Source organism: Galeopterus variegatus, unplaced genomic scaffold (genome assembly GCF_000696425.1).
Source record: "Galeopterus variegatus unplaced genomic scaffold, G_variegatus-3.0.2 Scaffold2009, whole genome shotgun sequence".
NCBI lineage: Eukaryota > Metazoa > Chordata > Mammalia > Dermoptera > Cynocephalidae > Galeopterus > Galeopterus variegatus.
In genome coordinates, this window is record NW_007728120.1 from 210,606 (window position 1) to 226,592 (window position 15,987).

At 39.5% G+C, this 15,987-nt stretch overlaps 1 protein-coding gene across 1 annotated transcript in view; it reads right to left on the reverse strand.

Moving 5' to 3' along the window:
* PTPN9 (protein tyrosine phosphatase, non-receptor type 9) overlaps positions 1–15,987 on the reverse strand; it is a 43,004-nt gene that overhangs the window by 12,268 nt on the left and 14,749 nt on the right. Inside the window, exons 5-8 of the mRNA XM_008580055.1 lie at positions 15,268–15,378; positions 13,420–13,486; positions 13,158–13,305; positions 5,380–5,473 (exon numbers count right to left, since the gene is read on the reverse strand). Of these exons, the coding sequence (XP_008578277.1) occupies positions 5,380–5,473; positions 13,158–13,305; positions 13,420–13,486; positions 15,268–15,378 (420 nt within the window). The remainder of the gene's footprint in view (positions 1–5,379; positions 5,474–13,157; positions 13,306–13,419; positions 13,487–15,267; positions 15,379–15,987) is intronic.

Here is a 15,987-nt window from a genome sequence, read left to right on the forward strand (position 1 = left end):
CGCACTGCTGTAGTGCGCCGCTTGGGAAGCGCGGCGGCGCTCCCGCCGAGGGTTCGGATCCCACATACAGACCGGTTCCCGCTCACTGGCTGAGCGAGGCGCAGGAGCGATGCCGAGGGTTGCGATCCCGTTGCCGGTCCCGGTCCGGTACGGGGGCGACACTGAGGGTTGCGATCCATTGCCGGACACGGAAAAAGACAAAAAGGAAAAAAAAAAAAGGTTTTGTGTTTCAAAGGAAACCATTAAGAAAGTAAAAAAAAAGCCAGGGCTGGCCAGTTAGCTCAGTTGGTTAGAGTGTGTTGTTATAACATCAAGGTCAAGGGTTCAGATCCCTGTACTGGCCAGCCACACAAAAAAAACAACAACAAAAGTAAAAAAACAACCCACAGAATGCATATATTTGATAAGGGACTTATTATCTAGAATACATAAAGAACTCTTACGCTCAATAATTAAAAGACAAATAACCCAATTTGAAAATGGACCAAAGAGATGAACAGACATTTCTTCAAAGAAGATATAAAAATGGCCTATATGTATGTAAAAAGATGTTCAACATCATTAACCATGAGGGAAATGCAAATCAAAATCACAATGAGATACCACTTCACACCTACTAGGATGGCTATATGTAAGAAAAATAGGGGGATGGGGGTAAAAAAAAAAAAAAGAAAAATAGATTGTAACAAGTGCTGGCAAGGATGTGTGTACCTTTCCACTAGAGGAAAATAACACACGTCCACACAAAGACTTGTATATGAAAATTCATAGCAGTATTATTCATAATAGCCAAAAAGTGGAAACAAACAAAACGTCCTTCAAATGATGAATGAATAAAATGCAGTATTATCCATACAACACAATATTATTTGGCAATAAAAAGGAGCAGTGGGATGATACATGCTATAACATGGATGAACCTTGAAAACATTATGCTAAGTGAAAGAAGCCAGACACAAAAGGCCACATATTGTATGATCTCTTTTTTATGAAATGTCCAGAAAAGGCAAATCTGTAGAGATAGAAAACTGATTAAGGCAAATAGGGTTGGCTGGTTAGCTTAGGTGGTTAGAGCGCAGTGTTACAACACCAAGGTCAAGGGTTCAGATCCCCTTACCAGCCGCCAAAAAATAAAGGAAAATGGGGCATGACTGCCATGGGTATGGGATTTCCTTGGGGCGGGGGGAGAAGGGGGTGATAAAAATGTTCTAATGCTGATTGTTGTGATGGTTGTACAACTCTGTGAATACATTAAAACCAATGACTTGTACACTTTAAGTGGGCAAATTATACGGTATGTGAATTATATTTCAACAAAGCTATTTTTTTTTTCCCCTTTTTGTCTTTTTTCGTGTCCGGCAACGGATCGCAACCCTCAGTGTCGCGCCCGTACCGGACCGGGACCGGCAACGGGATCGCAACCCTCGGTGTTGCTCCCACACCTCGCTCAGCCAGTGAGCGGGAACCGGTCTGTATGTGGGATCCGAACCCTCGGCGGGAGCGCCACCGCGCTCCCAAGCGGCGCACTGTAGCAGTGCGCCACCGGGCCGGCCCAACAAAGCTATTTTTTACAAAAAAAAAGTCATTAGGACTTGCAGCACTATAGCTTGGAATCAAATTGGAGGCAAGCCAAGCAACCTGAACAGGAACATTCCATCCATCCTGCCACACACAAAAGGTAAAGTGTGACTGTAGAAGGAAGAAAACTATACCTCATATATAGGACCATCAACAGGATGGGCCAAACACCCAGACTCTTTTACTACCTGAATTAACACAAAGTAACTTCCAGCCAAATTCAAAGGAGTCTCAATGAACAGCTCCTGACTTCCTCTCTTCCAGGGTCTGTCTTCTCCCATCTCCTAATGGGAGATTATTTATTATTATACCTCCTCACAAGATCTTGCCAACATCCTTTAATCCAGGCTGATAAAAGAGAAACACTAGGGCCGGCCCCGTGGCACACTCGGGAGAGTGCAGCGCTGGGAGCGCAGCGACGCTCCCGCCACGGGTTCGGATCCTATATAGGAATGGCCAGTGCACTCACTGGCTGAGTGCAGTGCGGGTGACACCACACCAAGGGTTGTGATCCCCTTACCGGTCACGTAAAAAGACCAAAAAAAAAAAAAAAGTGACATATTTATTCTGGAATTTGTTGATCAGTCCATTTTATTGTACTATGGACTTCCTACTATGAAGATAAGGATATAGTTGAGAGTTGAATGGATAGAGGAGGGTACAAAGGGTTGCAGAACAAAAGAAAAAAACTTTCAATATCAAACTTGGGTAAACCCATATTCTACTCCACTCTAGAGGGGTTAGAATGACTATTTCCTCAACCCATCACCCTTTCTCCAGTGGGTCCTATCACTTAGAGGGCAGTCTGAACTACTGGTACGCCACAGCCACTCTCATAAGACACCTCCACTTCATGGTCAAACCCATGTTACTTGGATATATGTTAATTAGCCAGTCAGTCTACCAACTTATCATTCCACTATTTTAGTCAAGAGTTTCCTGCCCTTCCTTCTTTCCATAGCAGCTAGTATTGACCTCATACTACTAGTGTGCTACCTTGACTCAGACAGCTCACTGAACTAATGAACCATCTGCAGCAGATTCAGCAAGCTAAAAAGCCTCATTTACTCCCAGCGAGGCTTCTCAATCTGGGCCCACCAACAGTCAGCCAAACCCCATCCTCTGCTCAGCTAGGCATGTTCAAGTACTACACTCTCTAGGATCCAGGGGAAAAGACAAAGAAAAGTACAGAAGATTTACCTGTTATATGCCAATAAACACTATTATATAAGTAATATATAAGCTGTTACCCCAGGAACTATCTTCACGCTTTGAAAAGAAATGTCACCTCTTTAAAGGAGACTTATTATTACTTTATAACTAAGGATATACCTGCTTTCATCATACTTGTCTATGAGAGCACTGGGAATTAAAATCACCAATTTCAGAAGAATCATTGGATATTAAAACTGAAAATGACTTCAGAAACAAAGTATGGACTTGGGGGCAAACTGAAATAGCAGAAGAGAACCAAACCAAGCGTACTATGTTATGGGCTTCGTGAATTTTGTGGTCACCCCCACCCAAAGTGATGGTATTAGGACATGGGGCCTTTGGTAGGTGATTAAGTTTTGAGAACCATGAAGATGGAGCCCTCATGAATGGGATTCGTATCCTTATAAAAGAGAACTCTCAAGAGCTCCCTCACTCCTTCTGTCATGTGAAGACACAATGAGATCTATAAAACAGGAAAAGGACCTGCACCAGACACCAAATCTGCCAGTGCCTTGATCTTGGACTTCCCAGCCTCCACAACAGTGAGAGATAAATTTCTGTTGTTTATAAGCCACCCAGCCTATGATATTTTTGTTAAAGCACCCTAAATAGACTAAGACAGCCATGATCAATAGAAACTGTGACTAATAGCTTTAAAATTCCAGGAGAAAATCAGGTGAACAATTCACTAATAAATCTGAATCCTCCAAATAATAAGGTGTTGTATATTTGAAAATTGCTAACAGAGTAGATTTTAAGTGTTTTCACCACAAAAAAATGGTAAGTATGTGAGGTAATACATATGTTAACTAGCTTGATTTAACCATTCCACAATGTATACATATTTCAAAACATTATATTGTACACCATAAATACATACAATTTTTATTTGTGGATATAAATAAATGAATGAATGAATAAATGAATGTCAAGGAAAGAAATGAGAAAAAAATAGCCCCAAAGGTAGAAATACCATGATAGTATTATGTCCCTGAAGCTAAATAAATAATTTAATGTGAAAAAAAAAAAAAAAAAGAAAACCCAAAACAAATAACCTGAATCCTCCATTTACTGTGGAAATAAAGCTTCTGCCAATGTTTGCAATAATAAGAGGGACTACAAGTCAGGTAATGATCTTCAGATTAACTATAGGATGACTAGAATAGTCTTCCTGTACACTGGGATTCACCCATTTACAAATATTTCCTGAGTGTCTGAAACATGCCAGGTACTGTTTTAGGTATTAGCAACAGAGAAGTCAACAAAACAAATAAATACAGATATAACTGATTCTAAAACCCCAACTCAGCCACTGCATTACATTCCTTCAGGGCATATACTAACAATCTCAGCAGTACTGATGAATTTACCCTAAGCTAGCCAGACTCTTAGCTAATATACCTGCAGGAAAACCCTCTGCAAGGGTCTGGGACAGGAGTATGAATTCAGTTTATGTGCTTGACACAGGAGGGTCAAGAGACTGAAACCATGATCCTAGGGTCCCAACCCACACATCATTTGTGTCCAAAAATTATCCCCAGAAATTTTGGGATTTTTCCAAAAATTATCCCCCCAGAAAAAGAGGGGGAAATATAACAAGTCCTTATAAAGTGCATCATGTTAAAGAGGCACTATTTAAATTTCTTCACTTTGAGAACAGCTACCTCAATCAATGTTGTTATTTTGATGCTTATAGAAGTCACCAGAAAAACTGAAAGGAATTAAAAAAAGAAATGTTATACCATAGGTATTACATCATCTCAAAATTCTAAGGATGGATGTTGCTGTAAACAAGTTATGTCAAAGAGAACATTAAAAATGAATAAATGAACATTATAAAGAAAGCATGAGGTACAGGATGAATGAGAAAAAAAAACTATCCTAAAAGTCTTTTCTGGTTTAGGATATACTTTCCAGTGACAATACCATGCACTTAAAAGGAAATAAAGATGATGTGCTCTGGAAAACTGTGTTAGACTGACTCAAAAAGTGGCTCAAATGGTGACAAAAAAACTGACATTAAAGGTACATGTGAAGAGTTTGAATAAAGTTTTCACTAAATATCTCTATTAATACATTACATATGTGATTTTTAATATTTATGGGTATAATCAAATTACTATATTAAATAATATAGTAATTTGACCATTTCTTCTCTATCCCTAGACATTTACCTATCACTAGTTGTCAGATATAGATGGAAAAGTCAGAGGTCACTTATAATCAAAGTTGCCTTTTGCATCGATACACACATACACTCACCAACTGAGCTGGACTATATGACCATGACTTTACAACTAAGGAGTAAAAGGGGAAATAATATTTATCAAGCACCTACAATATACCAGACCTTCTGCTATCAGCAGTCACATAAAGAATTTTGTTTAATTTTGACTCAGTACTGTGAGATGGGCATTTAGGGACTTGCCTGTGGTCTCAGAGAAGTATGTAGCAAAATCAGACCTCAAACCTTATATCTCTGGCTTCAGAGTCCATTTTCATTCCACTATAGTATAAGCAAGGTTCATTTTGGAAGATGCTCAGTTTCCCTCAGTACTCCTAAAACGATGGCATTTATCTGTCTACCTGAGTGTGGCCACTTCGTTTTGTCAGCTTCACTCTAGTTTGGTCCAGGCAGGGTACATCCCCGTAGCGGTTCTTCTCTAGGTTTCCTGGAGACCTGAAGGAAATGAAACAGACAAACTAGAATAAAGGAAAACTGGAGGTAGTGTGTATGTGTATGTACAAAGTCTGACAATGCAAAGGTAGGTGTCAATTACTGTTAGGGGTGAAGATATGGGAGCTTTTCACTTTCCAGTCTATATAGTTCCATATCATTTAACATTTTTAATTGTAAGCATGTATTACTCATGGAAATAAAGTTATTTCCATTTAAAAGAGAGAGGGAGCCCTGAATGGATTAAGAAATTGATGCTGAGAAGTGGTTTGCTGCTATAAAAAAAAATACCTAAAAACATAAAAGCAGCTTTGGAACTGGGTAACAGACAAAAGCTGGAAGAATTTGAAGATACATGCTTGAAAAAGCCTACCTTGTCATGAACATTAAGGACAATTCTGTTAAGGGCTTAGAAAAGCCTCAGTCTTCTTAAAGATTACCTAAGTGGTTGTGATCAGAATGTTGGTAAAAATATGGAATGGTAAAGGCCATTCTGATGAGGTCACAGATGGAAATGAGAAGCATGTTAAAACACAGAGAGGAAGGAAGAGAAATGGGGTACAGCACCAAAAAAATCTAGCTGTAGATAAAAATGTTTACTATTCATGTCTCAAAAAATGTTCAAAATAAATCTCTTAAGTTCCAGTTTAACATGGTGGCTTGACAACTCTACCCACTCTACTCAGTAGCATCACTAAAATGACGATAAACAAAGTATTCAGTACAAGCCCAAAAAGTGACAGTGGAGACATCAGCAAAGAGATTTCAAACCACTTTAGCAGAGAGAAAGCAGATGGAAGGATTTTGGCTGACATTTGACCAAATGAGGGAAGATAGGACCCAGGGAGGTACCTACAGAGAGACAAAATGACTCACCCTCAAAACTCCCACACCCTAGAAGGCAAGGTGAGGCACAGAGCTAAAAACAGAGAAATAAATGGAAATTTAACTGATATACAATAAGAATCCCTGCCCCATTCTCACTGTCCTGTTTTACACTCATATCCAGTCTTAGATTCCACCAGGCAAGAGACTGTAGAACTCTTCTCTGGACAAAATGAGTAAGTCCCAGGTAAAAGAATTCTGTCATTTGGAGCATACCAAGAACAAGCCAGCCACGTGATCATTTTAATTTGAAGCTCATCCACGCAAACAGAGTTTCCAAGCATCTTTTAAGAACCCTATTCCTGAGTGTGAACTAACAGCCAAGGATCTCCAGATAATTAAGAAAAGCCCATAACACAAGGAACCAACTCAAATACACAGGGGGGAAAAAAGCACAAAAGAGAGTCAATAAGAGAAAAATGACTTCTAAAAGGCTATAATTCATATCCTCAAAGAGGGAAGAGACGATACTGCTATACATGAAACAAGAACAGGATGCTATGAAAAAGGAATGATCAAAGAAGAAAAATTCTTGGAGGGGCCGGCCCGGTGGGGCACTGCTACAGTGCGCCACTTGGGAGTGCGGCGGCGCTCCCGCCGAGGGTTCGGATCCCACATACAGACCGGCCGCTCACTGGCTGAGCGAGGTGCGGGCGCAACACCGAGGGTTGCAATCCCGTTGCCGGTCCCGGTCCGGTACGGGCGCGACACTGAGGGTTGCGATCCGTTGCTGGTCACGAAAAAAGACAAAAAGGAAAAAAAAAAAAGAAAAATTCTTGGAAATTAAAAATAATATCCAAAATGGGAACTTCAACAGAAGAGGCAGAAGAGAAAGTTGAGAAAATTTCCCAGAATACAAAACAAAAAGCAGTCATAAAAAGTATGAGAAAATTTAAGAAAACAAGAGAAACATTCTAGGACATAAGTAAGCAAACTATGGCCTGGCCTAGCCTGTTTTTGTACATAACGTTTTATTACAACACAGACAAGCCCATTTATTTATGTACTCACTAAGTACATATCGACAGTGTTGAGTACTTGCAACAAATACCGTAAAGTCCACAAGTCTAAAATATTTACTATCTTTCCCTTTAAGAAAATGTTTGCCAATCCCTACCCTAGGAGATCCAACCAGACTGACAGGAATATGAGAGAGAGGGGGAGAGAGAACACTAATGCAAGGAAAGCACAAAAAAAAAATAATGTAAAAAAAAAGTCCTAGAATTGAAGAACATAAGCCTTCAGATTAAAAGAACCTATCAGGGGCTGGCAGGTTAGCTCAGTTAGTTAGAGTGCAGTGTTGCAATACCAAGGTCGAGAGTTCAGAGCCCTGTACAGGCCAGTGGCCAACCTCTCCCCTCCCCCCAAAAAGAACCTATCAACATAATGGAAAAGAACCAACACAACGGAAAAAAGGACCCACACCAAGGCACGTCATTATGAAATTTTTTAACATAAAGTGATGTTATCTTAAAATGTGGCAGTGGGAGGGAACAGGTCATTTAAAAGAACTGAGAAGGAATAAGAATAACATCAGATTATTCATAGCATAGCTAGTAATGAGAAAGGTACTGCCTTAAAAATTCTGAGGTAAAATTATTTCCAACCTAGAATCTATGCTCTAGGAAAATGAAATATAAGTAAAGAAAGAAGATACAGGACCAGGAAACAAGATCCACAAAAGAAAGATGGAAAATTGCAGGATGAAAGCTGAGGAGCAGACCTAGAGAATAACCAACCACAGGTTAGAGTGAAGCAAAAGAACGAAAAGTTCTGGAAGTGAGGTCTCCAAGAGAAAAAATGGAATCAATTAATTATCTGATATATGTGACCACTTGGAAAAATAACAATAATAGTGTAAAATAAATCTGAAAAAGCACATAGAAAAATAATGATGATAGTTACATAGAAAACTAAAAGCAAATGAAAAAATTAGGTAATTAACTCCAGAAGAAACAAAAAATTGGAATAGATAAGATTATTTCATATTTTTGATCATTTCATAGTATCCCACCTACCTCTACAGTAAAAAAAAAATTTACATTGTCACAATAATGTAAATAATGACATTGATTCAATAAAAATTTGTGACATATAATTATACTGGAAAAATAGTCAAAAGGAAAGTAGAGACATGTTATATGAGCTAAATGCTCACCTACAATAAAAATCAGTAAAGAGTATTATACATAGAATTATGGAAGAAATACCAGGAGGAACAGCTACAAGAGTTGAAAATGAATCACAGACAATGGAACTGAGAGCAACGTAGGATATTACTATTTATTTTGTCATTGCTTTTTTCTTTAGTACTATTTGGTTTTGAAAATCATTTGCATATATTATTGATTCAAAGCAAAAAAAAAAAAGAACAATTACAAAGACCAAATACTACTTTATATTCATGGGTACGTATGTACATGTAATAATATAAACCAAATGAACTGGAAAGAAAAATACCATATTCATACTAGTAGCTGCATGTGGGGAGAACTGAGGGTGAGGATTAGAAGGGATTTCAACTTTATAGTGAATTCTTTCTTTAACATAATAAAGACTTGAAGGAAATATGACAAAATATTAACAATTGTCAGTGTCAATTCTGGTGATAGGAACGTAGTTAGTTGTTTGTTGTGTCATACTCTGTACTTTTCTGTGTCTTAAAAAAACTCCCCCCTTCCCATACAAATATGCCCAGCTGATTTTTTACAAATTGGCAAAGACAATTCAATGGGAATTGTCAACAAATGGTGTTTTCAAAAAATTGTGCTAGAGCCATTTCAACAAATGGTGCTGGAGCAAGTAGACATCCATAGTCAAAATAAATGAACATCGGGCCGACCCCGTGGCGCACCCGGGAGAGTGCGGCACTGGGAGCACAGCCGCCGTGGGTTCGGATCCTATATAGGGATGGCCAGTGCGCTCACTGGCTGAGCGCGGTGTGGGCGACACCAAGCCGAGGGTTGCGATCCCCTTACCGGTCAAAAAAAAAAAGACAAAAATAAATAAATACATAAATAAATAAATAAATGAACATCAACTAGACTGTATACAAAAATTAATTCAAAATGGATCACAGACTTAAATGTAAAATATAAAACCATAAAACTTAAAAAACAAAACAAAAACAGGAGAAGAATGGCCTGTTAGCTCACTTGGTTAGAGCACAGTGTTATAATAAGGTAAAAAGTTCGGATTCCCATACAGGCAAGCTGCAAAAAAAAACAACAATAGGAGAAAATCTTTGGAATCTAGGGCTAGGCAAAGTGTTCTTATACTTTGCACCAACAGAATGATCTGTAAAGGGAAAAATTGATAATTGGGACTTCATCGATATAAAAAAATTCGCTTCACAAGAAAGCTTGTAAACAAGATGAAAAGAGGGCAGGCTGGTTAGCTCACTTCAGAAAGTACGGTCCTGGTAACACCACAGTCAAAGTCTGATCCCCTTACCCACCAATTGCCAAAAAAAAAGATAAAAAGACAAGCTACACCCAATTGGTTAGAGAACAGCCTTATAACACCAAGGTCACAGGTTCGGACCCCTGTACCAGCCAGCCACCTCCCCCTACCCCCCAGCAAAAAAATGAACACACTGAAAAGACAAGCTACGGACTGGAAGAAAATACTTGCAAACCACAAATCCAATAAAGAACCAATATCTAGAATATATAAGGAACTGTCAAATCTTAACAGTTTAAGAAAAGGGCAAAAAACATGAAAAGACATTTTATGAAGAGAATATATAGATGATAAATAAGCACAAGAAAAGATGTGTTGACATAATTCAATAGGCATTAGAAAAGTGCACATGAAAACCACAATGAGGGCTGGTCAGTTAGCTCAGTTTATTGGAGCATGGTGCTGATAACACCAAGGTCCAGGGTTCGATTCCTGTACCAGCTAGACACCCCTCCCCCCAAAAAAACCACAGTGAGATCTCATTACACACCTATCAGAATAGCTAAAATAAAAAATAGTGACACCAGCAAATGCTGAGTAAGGATGCAAAGAAACCGGATTACTCATACATTGCTGGTGGGAATGTAAAATGATACAGCTGCTCTGGAAAACAGCTGGGCAGTTTTTTATAAAAACTAAACATAGAAGGGGCTGGCCAGTTAGCTCACAAGGTCAAGGGTTGGGATCCACAAAAAGGCCAGCTGCAAGGGCCGGCCCGGTGGCGCACTGGATAAGTGCGCCGCTTGGGAAGCGCGGCGGCGCTCCCGCCCGAGGGTTCGGATCCCACATACAGACCGGTTCCTGCTCACTGGCTGAGCAAGGCGCGGGGGCAACGCCGAGGGTTGCAATCCCGTTGCCGGTCCCCGGTCTGGTACGGGGGCAACACTGAGGGTTGCGATCCGTTGCCGGACATGGAAAAAGACAAAAGACACACACACACACACACACACAAAAAAAAAAAAAAAAAAAAGGCCAGCTGCAAAAAAGCCCACTAAACTAAACATACAATTACCACTGATTGACCTAACAATTGCATTCCTGGGCATTTATCCCAGAGAGACGGAAACAGATTCACACAAAACCTAGACACAAATGTTCATAATGGTTTTATTTGTAATAGCCAGGAACTGAAAACAACCCAGATGTCCTTCAACAGGTTAATGGTTAAACAAGTTGTGGTACGTCCATACCACAGAATACTACTCAGCAATAAAAAAGAACCAAATATTGATACACGCAACAATGATTCTATTTATATAACAACACTCTGGAAAGAACAAAATTATAGAAATAGAGAACACATCAGTGGTTGCAAGGGTTAGGGATGGGGAGGTGGTAGGGAGGAGGTATATGTTTATTAAGGGGAAACAGGAGGGAAGCCTATGGTGATAGAACTCTGTATCTTGACTGTGGTGACAGACATGTAAACCTGCATGTGTGACAAAATGACACAGAACTAAATACACGCAAAGTAACACTGAGAAATCAGAATAAGATTGGTGGACTGTTATCAATGTCAACATCCTGGTTGTGATATTATCCTGTAGTTTCAAAAGATGTTACCATGGGGAAACTATAGAAAGGGTACATGTCATCTGTCTATACTATTTCTTAAAACTGCATGTGAATCTATAATTATCTAGTTGTAAAAAATTTAATTTAAAAAAATCTTAAAAATGGTGTAGGAGAGAAGAAAAAAGGTAAGCAAAGTTTCTTGGTCCATGGGAATCCTGAGCAACAGTGAATATTCTGATATCTACTTCATAGTCCAAAATTCCAAGGGAGACATAGTTTGTTCTGTGTAAGTAGTTTTACTGGGACTTAATGTAGGGCAGAGGCTTGGAACTGATGAGGATTCTGGGTTCTAGATAATGAAGTGGGGGCTCAATTGTTCAATAAAGAGGCCAGACTGGGAAGTCCTCTCATCAGACTGGGATGTATTCTCTGATTGTCACATGGCAGCTGGTTTGGATGCTGCCAAGAGGACAATCCAAACCCGCTTTTTTAGTTGGGGAGCAGGTGGGGAGGCACAGTAGAAATGATATCTCAAGGACCTCACAGCAGTGGGTAATTGCAAAAGCACCAAGATCAAGGTCAGGAACCCCCAGGATAAGTGTTCATCCTTTTGGATCAGCCTAGCATTCCTCCCTGCTCCAAGGTACTTCCTTGATTCAAGACTGCAGGGGGAAAACTGCTCTGGTTGGGAAACAGATTAGATATAAAGAGTGGTCTGGAGCTGGTGTGGGAGAAAAGAATACTCCCCCATCTTGATAGGCTCTGCTTTCCCTTTTTCTCCTCTTTCCTTTGCATTCTTGCTCAGCTTCTTGGCTTCTTCCTCAATTGCCTCCTTTCTTAACTTCCCTTATCTCAGTTTCCTAACTTATTATTTTCTCTCTTTCCTTTGCTAAAAGACTCTCTCCCTGCACCTTCTTCACAGCACATTGACAAAACTAAACAGGAATTAGGAAGGAAAAGAGGTACTCACAGAATCATGGATTCCTAAAATATTTAAGCTACAAAGGTAGGTGGATATCAGAGTCCAACAGTCACATATTCACACAGGAAAACTGATGTGCAGAGAAGGGAGATAACTACTGTCACTCACAGAGGAGATTTTTGGCTAAGTTCGAACTTGTGCCTGGGACCCACTGGGACAGCTTCCCTAATTTTCAACAGACAGAACTCACTGGTTAGAAAGAGATATCTGCTGCAGCCAATTAAAACATGGAAAGAGAAATGAGAGCAACATGTAAGAGAAATGATCTATGCTCTATTGCCAACAATAGTTATCAAGTAGTTATGAACCAGAGTTATAAACTAGCCAGACTGCTTTGTGGTAGGATTTAGGCAGAAGGAAAATCCCAAGAGATTAAATTCCTAAGAGGCAATTCTTCTTGCTTATTGACTGTGGATTATTAAATGCACCCAGCACTGGTCCTTAAGATATAACATTATACTATAAATGCTTTCCTAGGAAGAAATTCCTCAAATGAACAGACCAGAGCTCACAGGAATAAAGCAGCCCATTTTGAAGTTACAACTTTTGTTTTTAACACTTGCATTTCAGGAAATGTCCAAAAAATATGCCTGTTAATACAGGGTTCCCTTGTTGGTACCAAAGACCTTCAGAAATTTCAGAGGATAGGGTGGGTGTTGACAACAAGCACTAAAGCAGGAGGTAGCTATTTCTGAATGAGAGAAACCATCATTTAAGTGAGAATGATGCTCCTTAACACAAGAGTGAGCTTCTGTTAAGGAAGTGAGGTGTAGAAGGACCCATTTCCAGCACTTGATGGAAGCATCTTGGTAACCGACTGCTGGCCCAAACCTTTCTACTTACATGGAACAGTGGAAAGTGCCAACAGGGTTCTCTCGACGGATGTCTTCATACTCCTCATATATCCCCCGCTTTTGCCTGGTGTTAACATAGTCCACCAACTCTTGGATGGTCATAGCGTGGGGACCTGGAACATGTACCGAGTCCCTGTCTAAGGCAGGAGGGAGGGAGAACAGGATGATCTCATCAAAGGGATCTGGGTGGCCGTTCACCTGGGGTAGGAACTGGAAGTTCCAAGTGGCGAGGTCAATTTTGACGTACCCACCCAGGTTTTCTGGAAGGCACTCCCTGGGCAGGTGCTGGGTGACCTCAGATGTCTTTAATATCTGAATCTGGAAGATCAGAAAGAACCACGTGAGTATGTGGGGAGAAAAAGGCATAAAGATAGTGATGATAAAGAATAAGTGTACTTATATTAGGTTTGGGGAATAAGATGAGATTTGATTGAAATGCTAGGTATACTTGTAAAAGAAGTAGACTGTTTCACCTGCCTGGGATTGAAGTCCTATGAATTTCCCAGATTAAAGTTTGCATGCCCAGAATGTATATCAAATTCACTCCTGGAATTAGGAGCCCTGTTATATACCTTCTGAAAGGAAGGTATAGTGGACAAAGGTTTTATACTATTAGCAAGACTTCCCAGTACTATTTCATGTGGGTACTCTTTTTTTTTTGACCACTAAAAATGCATAGGTAGTGGTTATTTTTGTCAACCCCATACTAAGGCAACCAACTCTAGACCTGTTAGCTTGTGGTTTATGCATAGCTTGGTATGGCTGTTCTCAGAGTTTTCCATGAAAGCTAGGTACAACCAGCCACCTAAAGGCAGGATAGCCCAGAAAAATGCTAGATAATAATCATAATACTTCTGCTCTCTGCTTGGACACAACCATGCTGGACCAAAATAGCCCAGTTGGTTCTCCTTAGAATGTTTTGGGTTTGTTTGTTTGTTTGTTTGTTTTAGGAGTACTATTCCTCCTAAAAGCTTGTCTCTTACTGTTGTCTCTTCTCGGAATGCCCTCTTTAGTCAGCTAATAGCTGACCTCTTCCATGAAACCCTTCCTGACTGGCCGAGGCAGTATATTCCTCAGTCCTGAAGTCCTCTCACATGTGTATTTTTGTGTTTCCTATTAGTACCATGAGCTTCTCAAGGGTAAGGACTATCCCACTCAATTTTCAATTCTGTAAAAGGTGCTCAGTATATTTTACGTTTATACATGTATGTATAAATCCTACAATTCAAGTGCAAGGACTTGCCTAACGAATCCTCTTAAAGAGTTATCTTAGGAAAGATGTCTCTTGCTTTGAGTTATTAGATCTCTAAGCAGCTTCCATAGAACCAAATAGCTTCACTTTTCCCTCTCAAACTCAATTCACCTCAGCTATAAACATCTGATTATTCATTTAACTTCATAATTCCTTACCACAAAAATCTCTGATAATATTTCAAAAGACCATCTTTATTATCTTACCCTATTATGCCAATGTTTCATATGCCCTTTCTTTCAAGGGCTGCAATCAGTGACTGAGATCATAATCTTTCAGTCTTGGAACACTCAGGAGTTATAATAGAATTAAGGTAATTTTGGACAACACTTTTGAAATGGGAAGCAACAAGCTGTTTTAAGAAAAAATGCCAAGAGTGAAAGTAGAAAGAAATAGTGAGAGATTCTCCTCTTCCACTCTGGTGGTCAAAGGGACTGAATGGATTTCCAATTGAACAAATTCAAATCCAGTTCAACTAAAGCAATTATATTAAAAGCTGTTAAATATTAAAGGCCTGCGCAGCACTAAGCTAAGTTTTGGAAATAGCAACCATCCCTAAATCACCTCCAGCACACATTCCTTCAATACTACCCTATTCAAGGGGCTGTGAAGAGGGAGAGCCAAATAAACCATGTTCAGTTCCTAAGTTCAAGAAGTTTATAGGACAATGAGAGGCAGTCTGTACCAAGCTGACTAATGAATATAGTACAGAATATGAGTGAATACACTAAAAGAAGCAAAAAGCGTTCTAGGAGACAAGCCAGGAGGATTTTTTTGAAGGTAGAAAATTAATTGGCAGGATTTCACCAGCAGCAACCTCCAGATATGAAAAGCTAGTTTGCCTTACCCTCTCCCGGACTTTGTCCTTCAGGAGGAGGCTGATGATGGAATAGGGCACTCGGAACCATATGGGTGCTCCCACAATCAGCACCTTTTTCAAACGAGCTGGAAACGCTCCCTGTAGAGAAAACGTATGAGGATTTAAGACTTAATGGGACTTCTGACTGTTCAAGCCCAATGTTTAAGTTTTCTGCTCTTCTCCCCATTCTTACCCAGCAGGGGGAGTCTACAGCCTAATTCAGATTTCACCTCAGTAGCTAGAGGAAAAGTGGTTAAGAGAATAAAGAAACTAGAAGCTGATTTATCTTTATAAATAATGATGTTACAATTCATTTCAATCAGAACTTTTATCAGTCAAACCTATTTTGACTTTTCTTATTAGCAGTTATCCTACACATGCCATACATCAGCACACATATATGCATCCTTAAGAAGTTCTGCTTATTAAAATTTAAAGGAAAATTAGATTATGAAAAAACTGAACATTAAGGAAACATTTCTCTTTCATAACCTTTCATTTAGTCTGATATCTGTGTATGAGGGTATTTCAAAAGTTCACAGAAAAGGGCTGGTCAGTTAGCTCAACTGGTTAGAGCATACAGCCTTCTAACACCAAGGTCATGGGTTCAGATCCCCATACTTGTCATCTGCCAAAAAAAAAACAAAAAACTCATGGAAAGATCTGCATTATCTTTTTTTTTTTTTTTTTTTTTTTTAAAAAAAAATG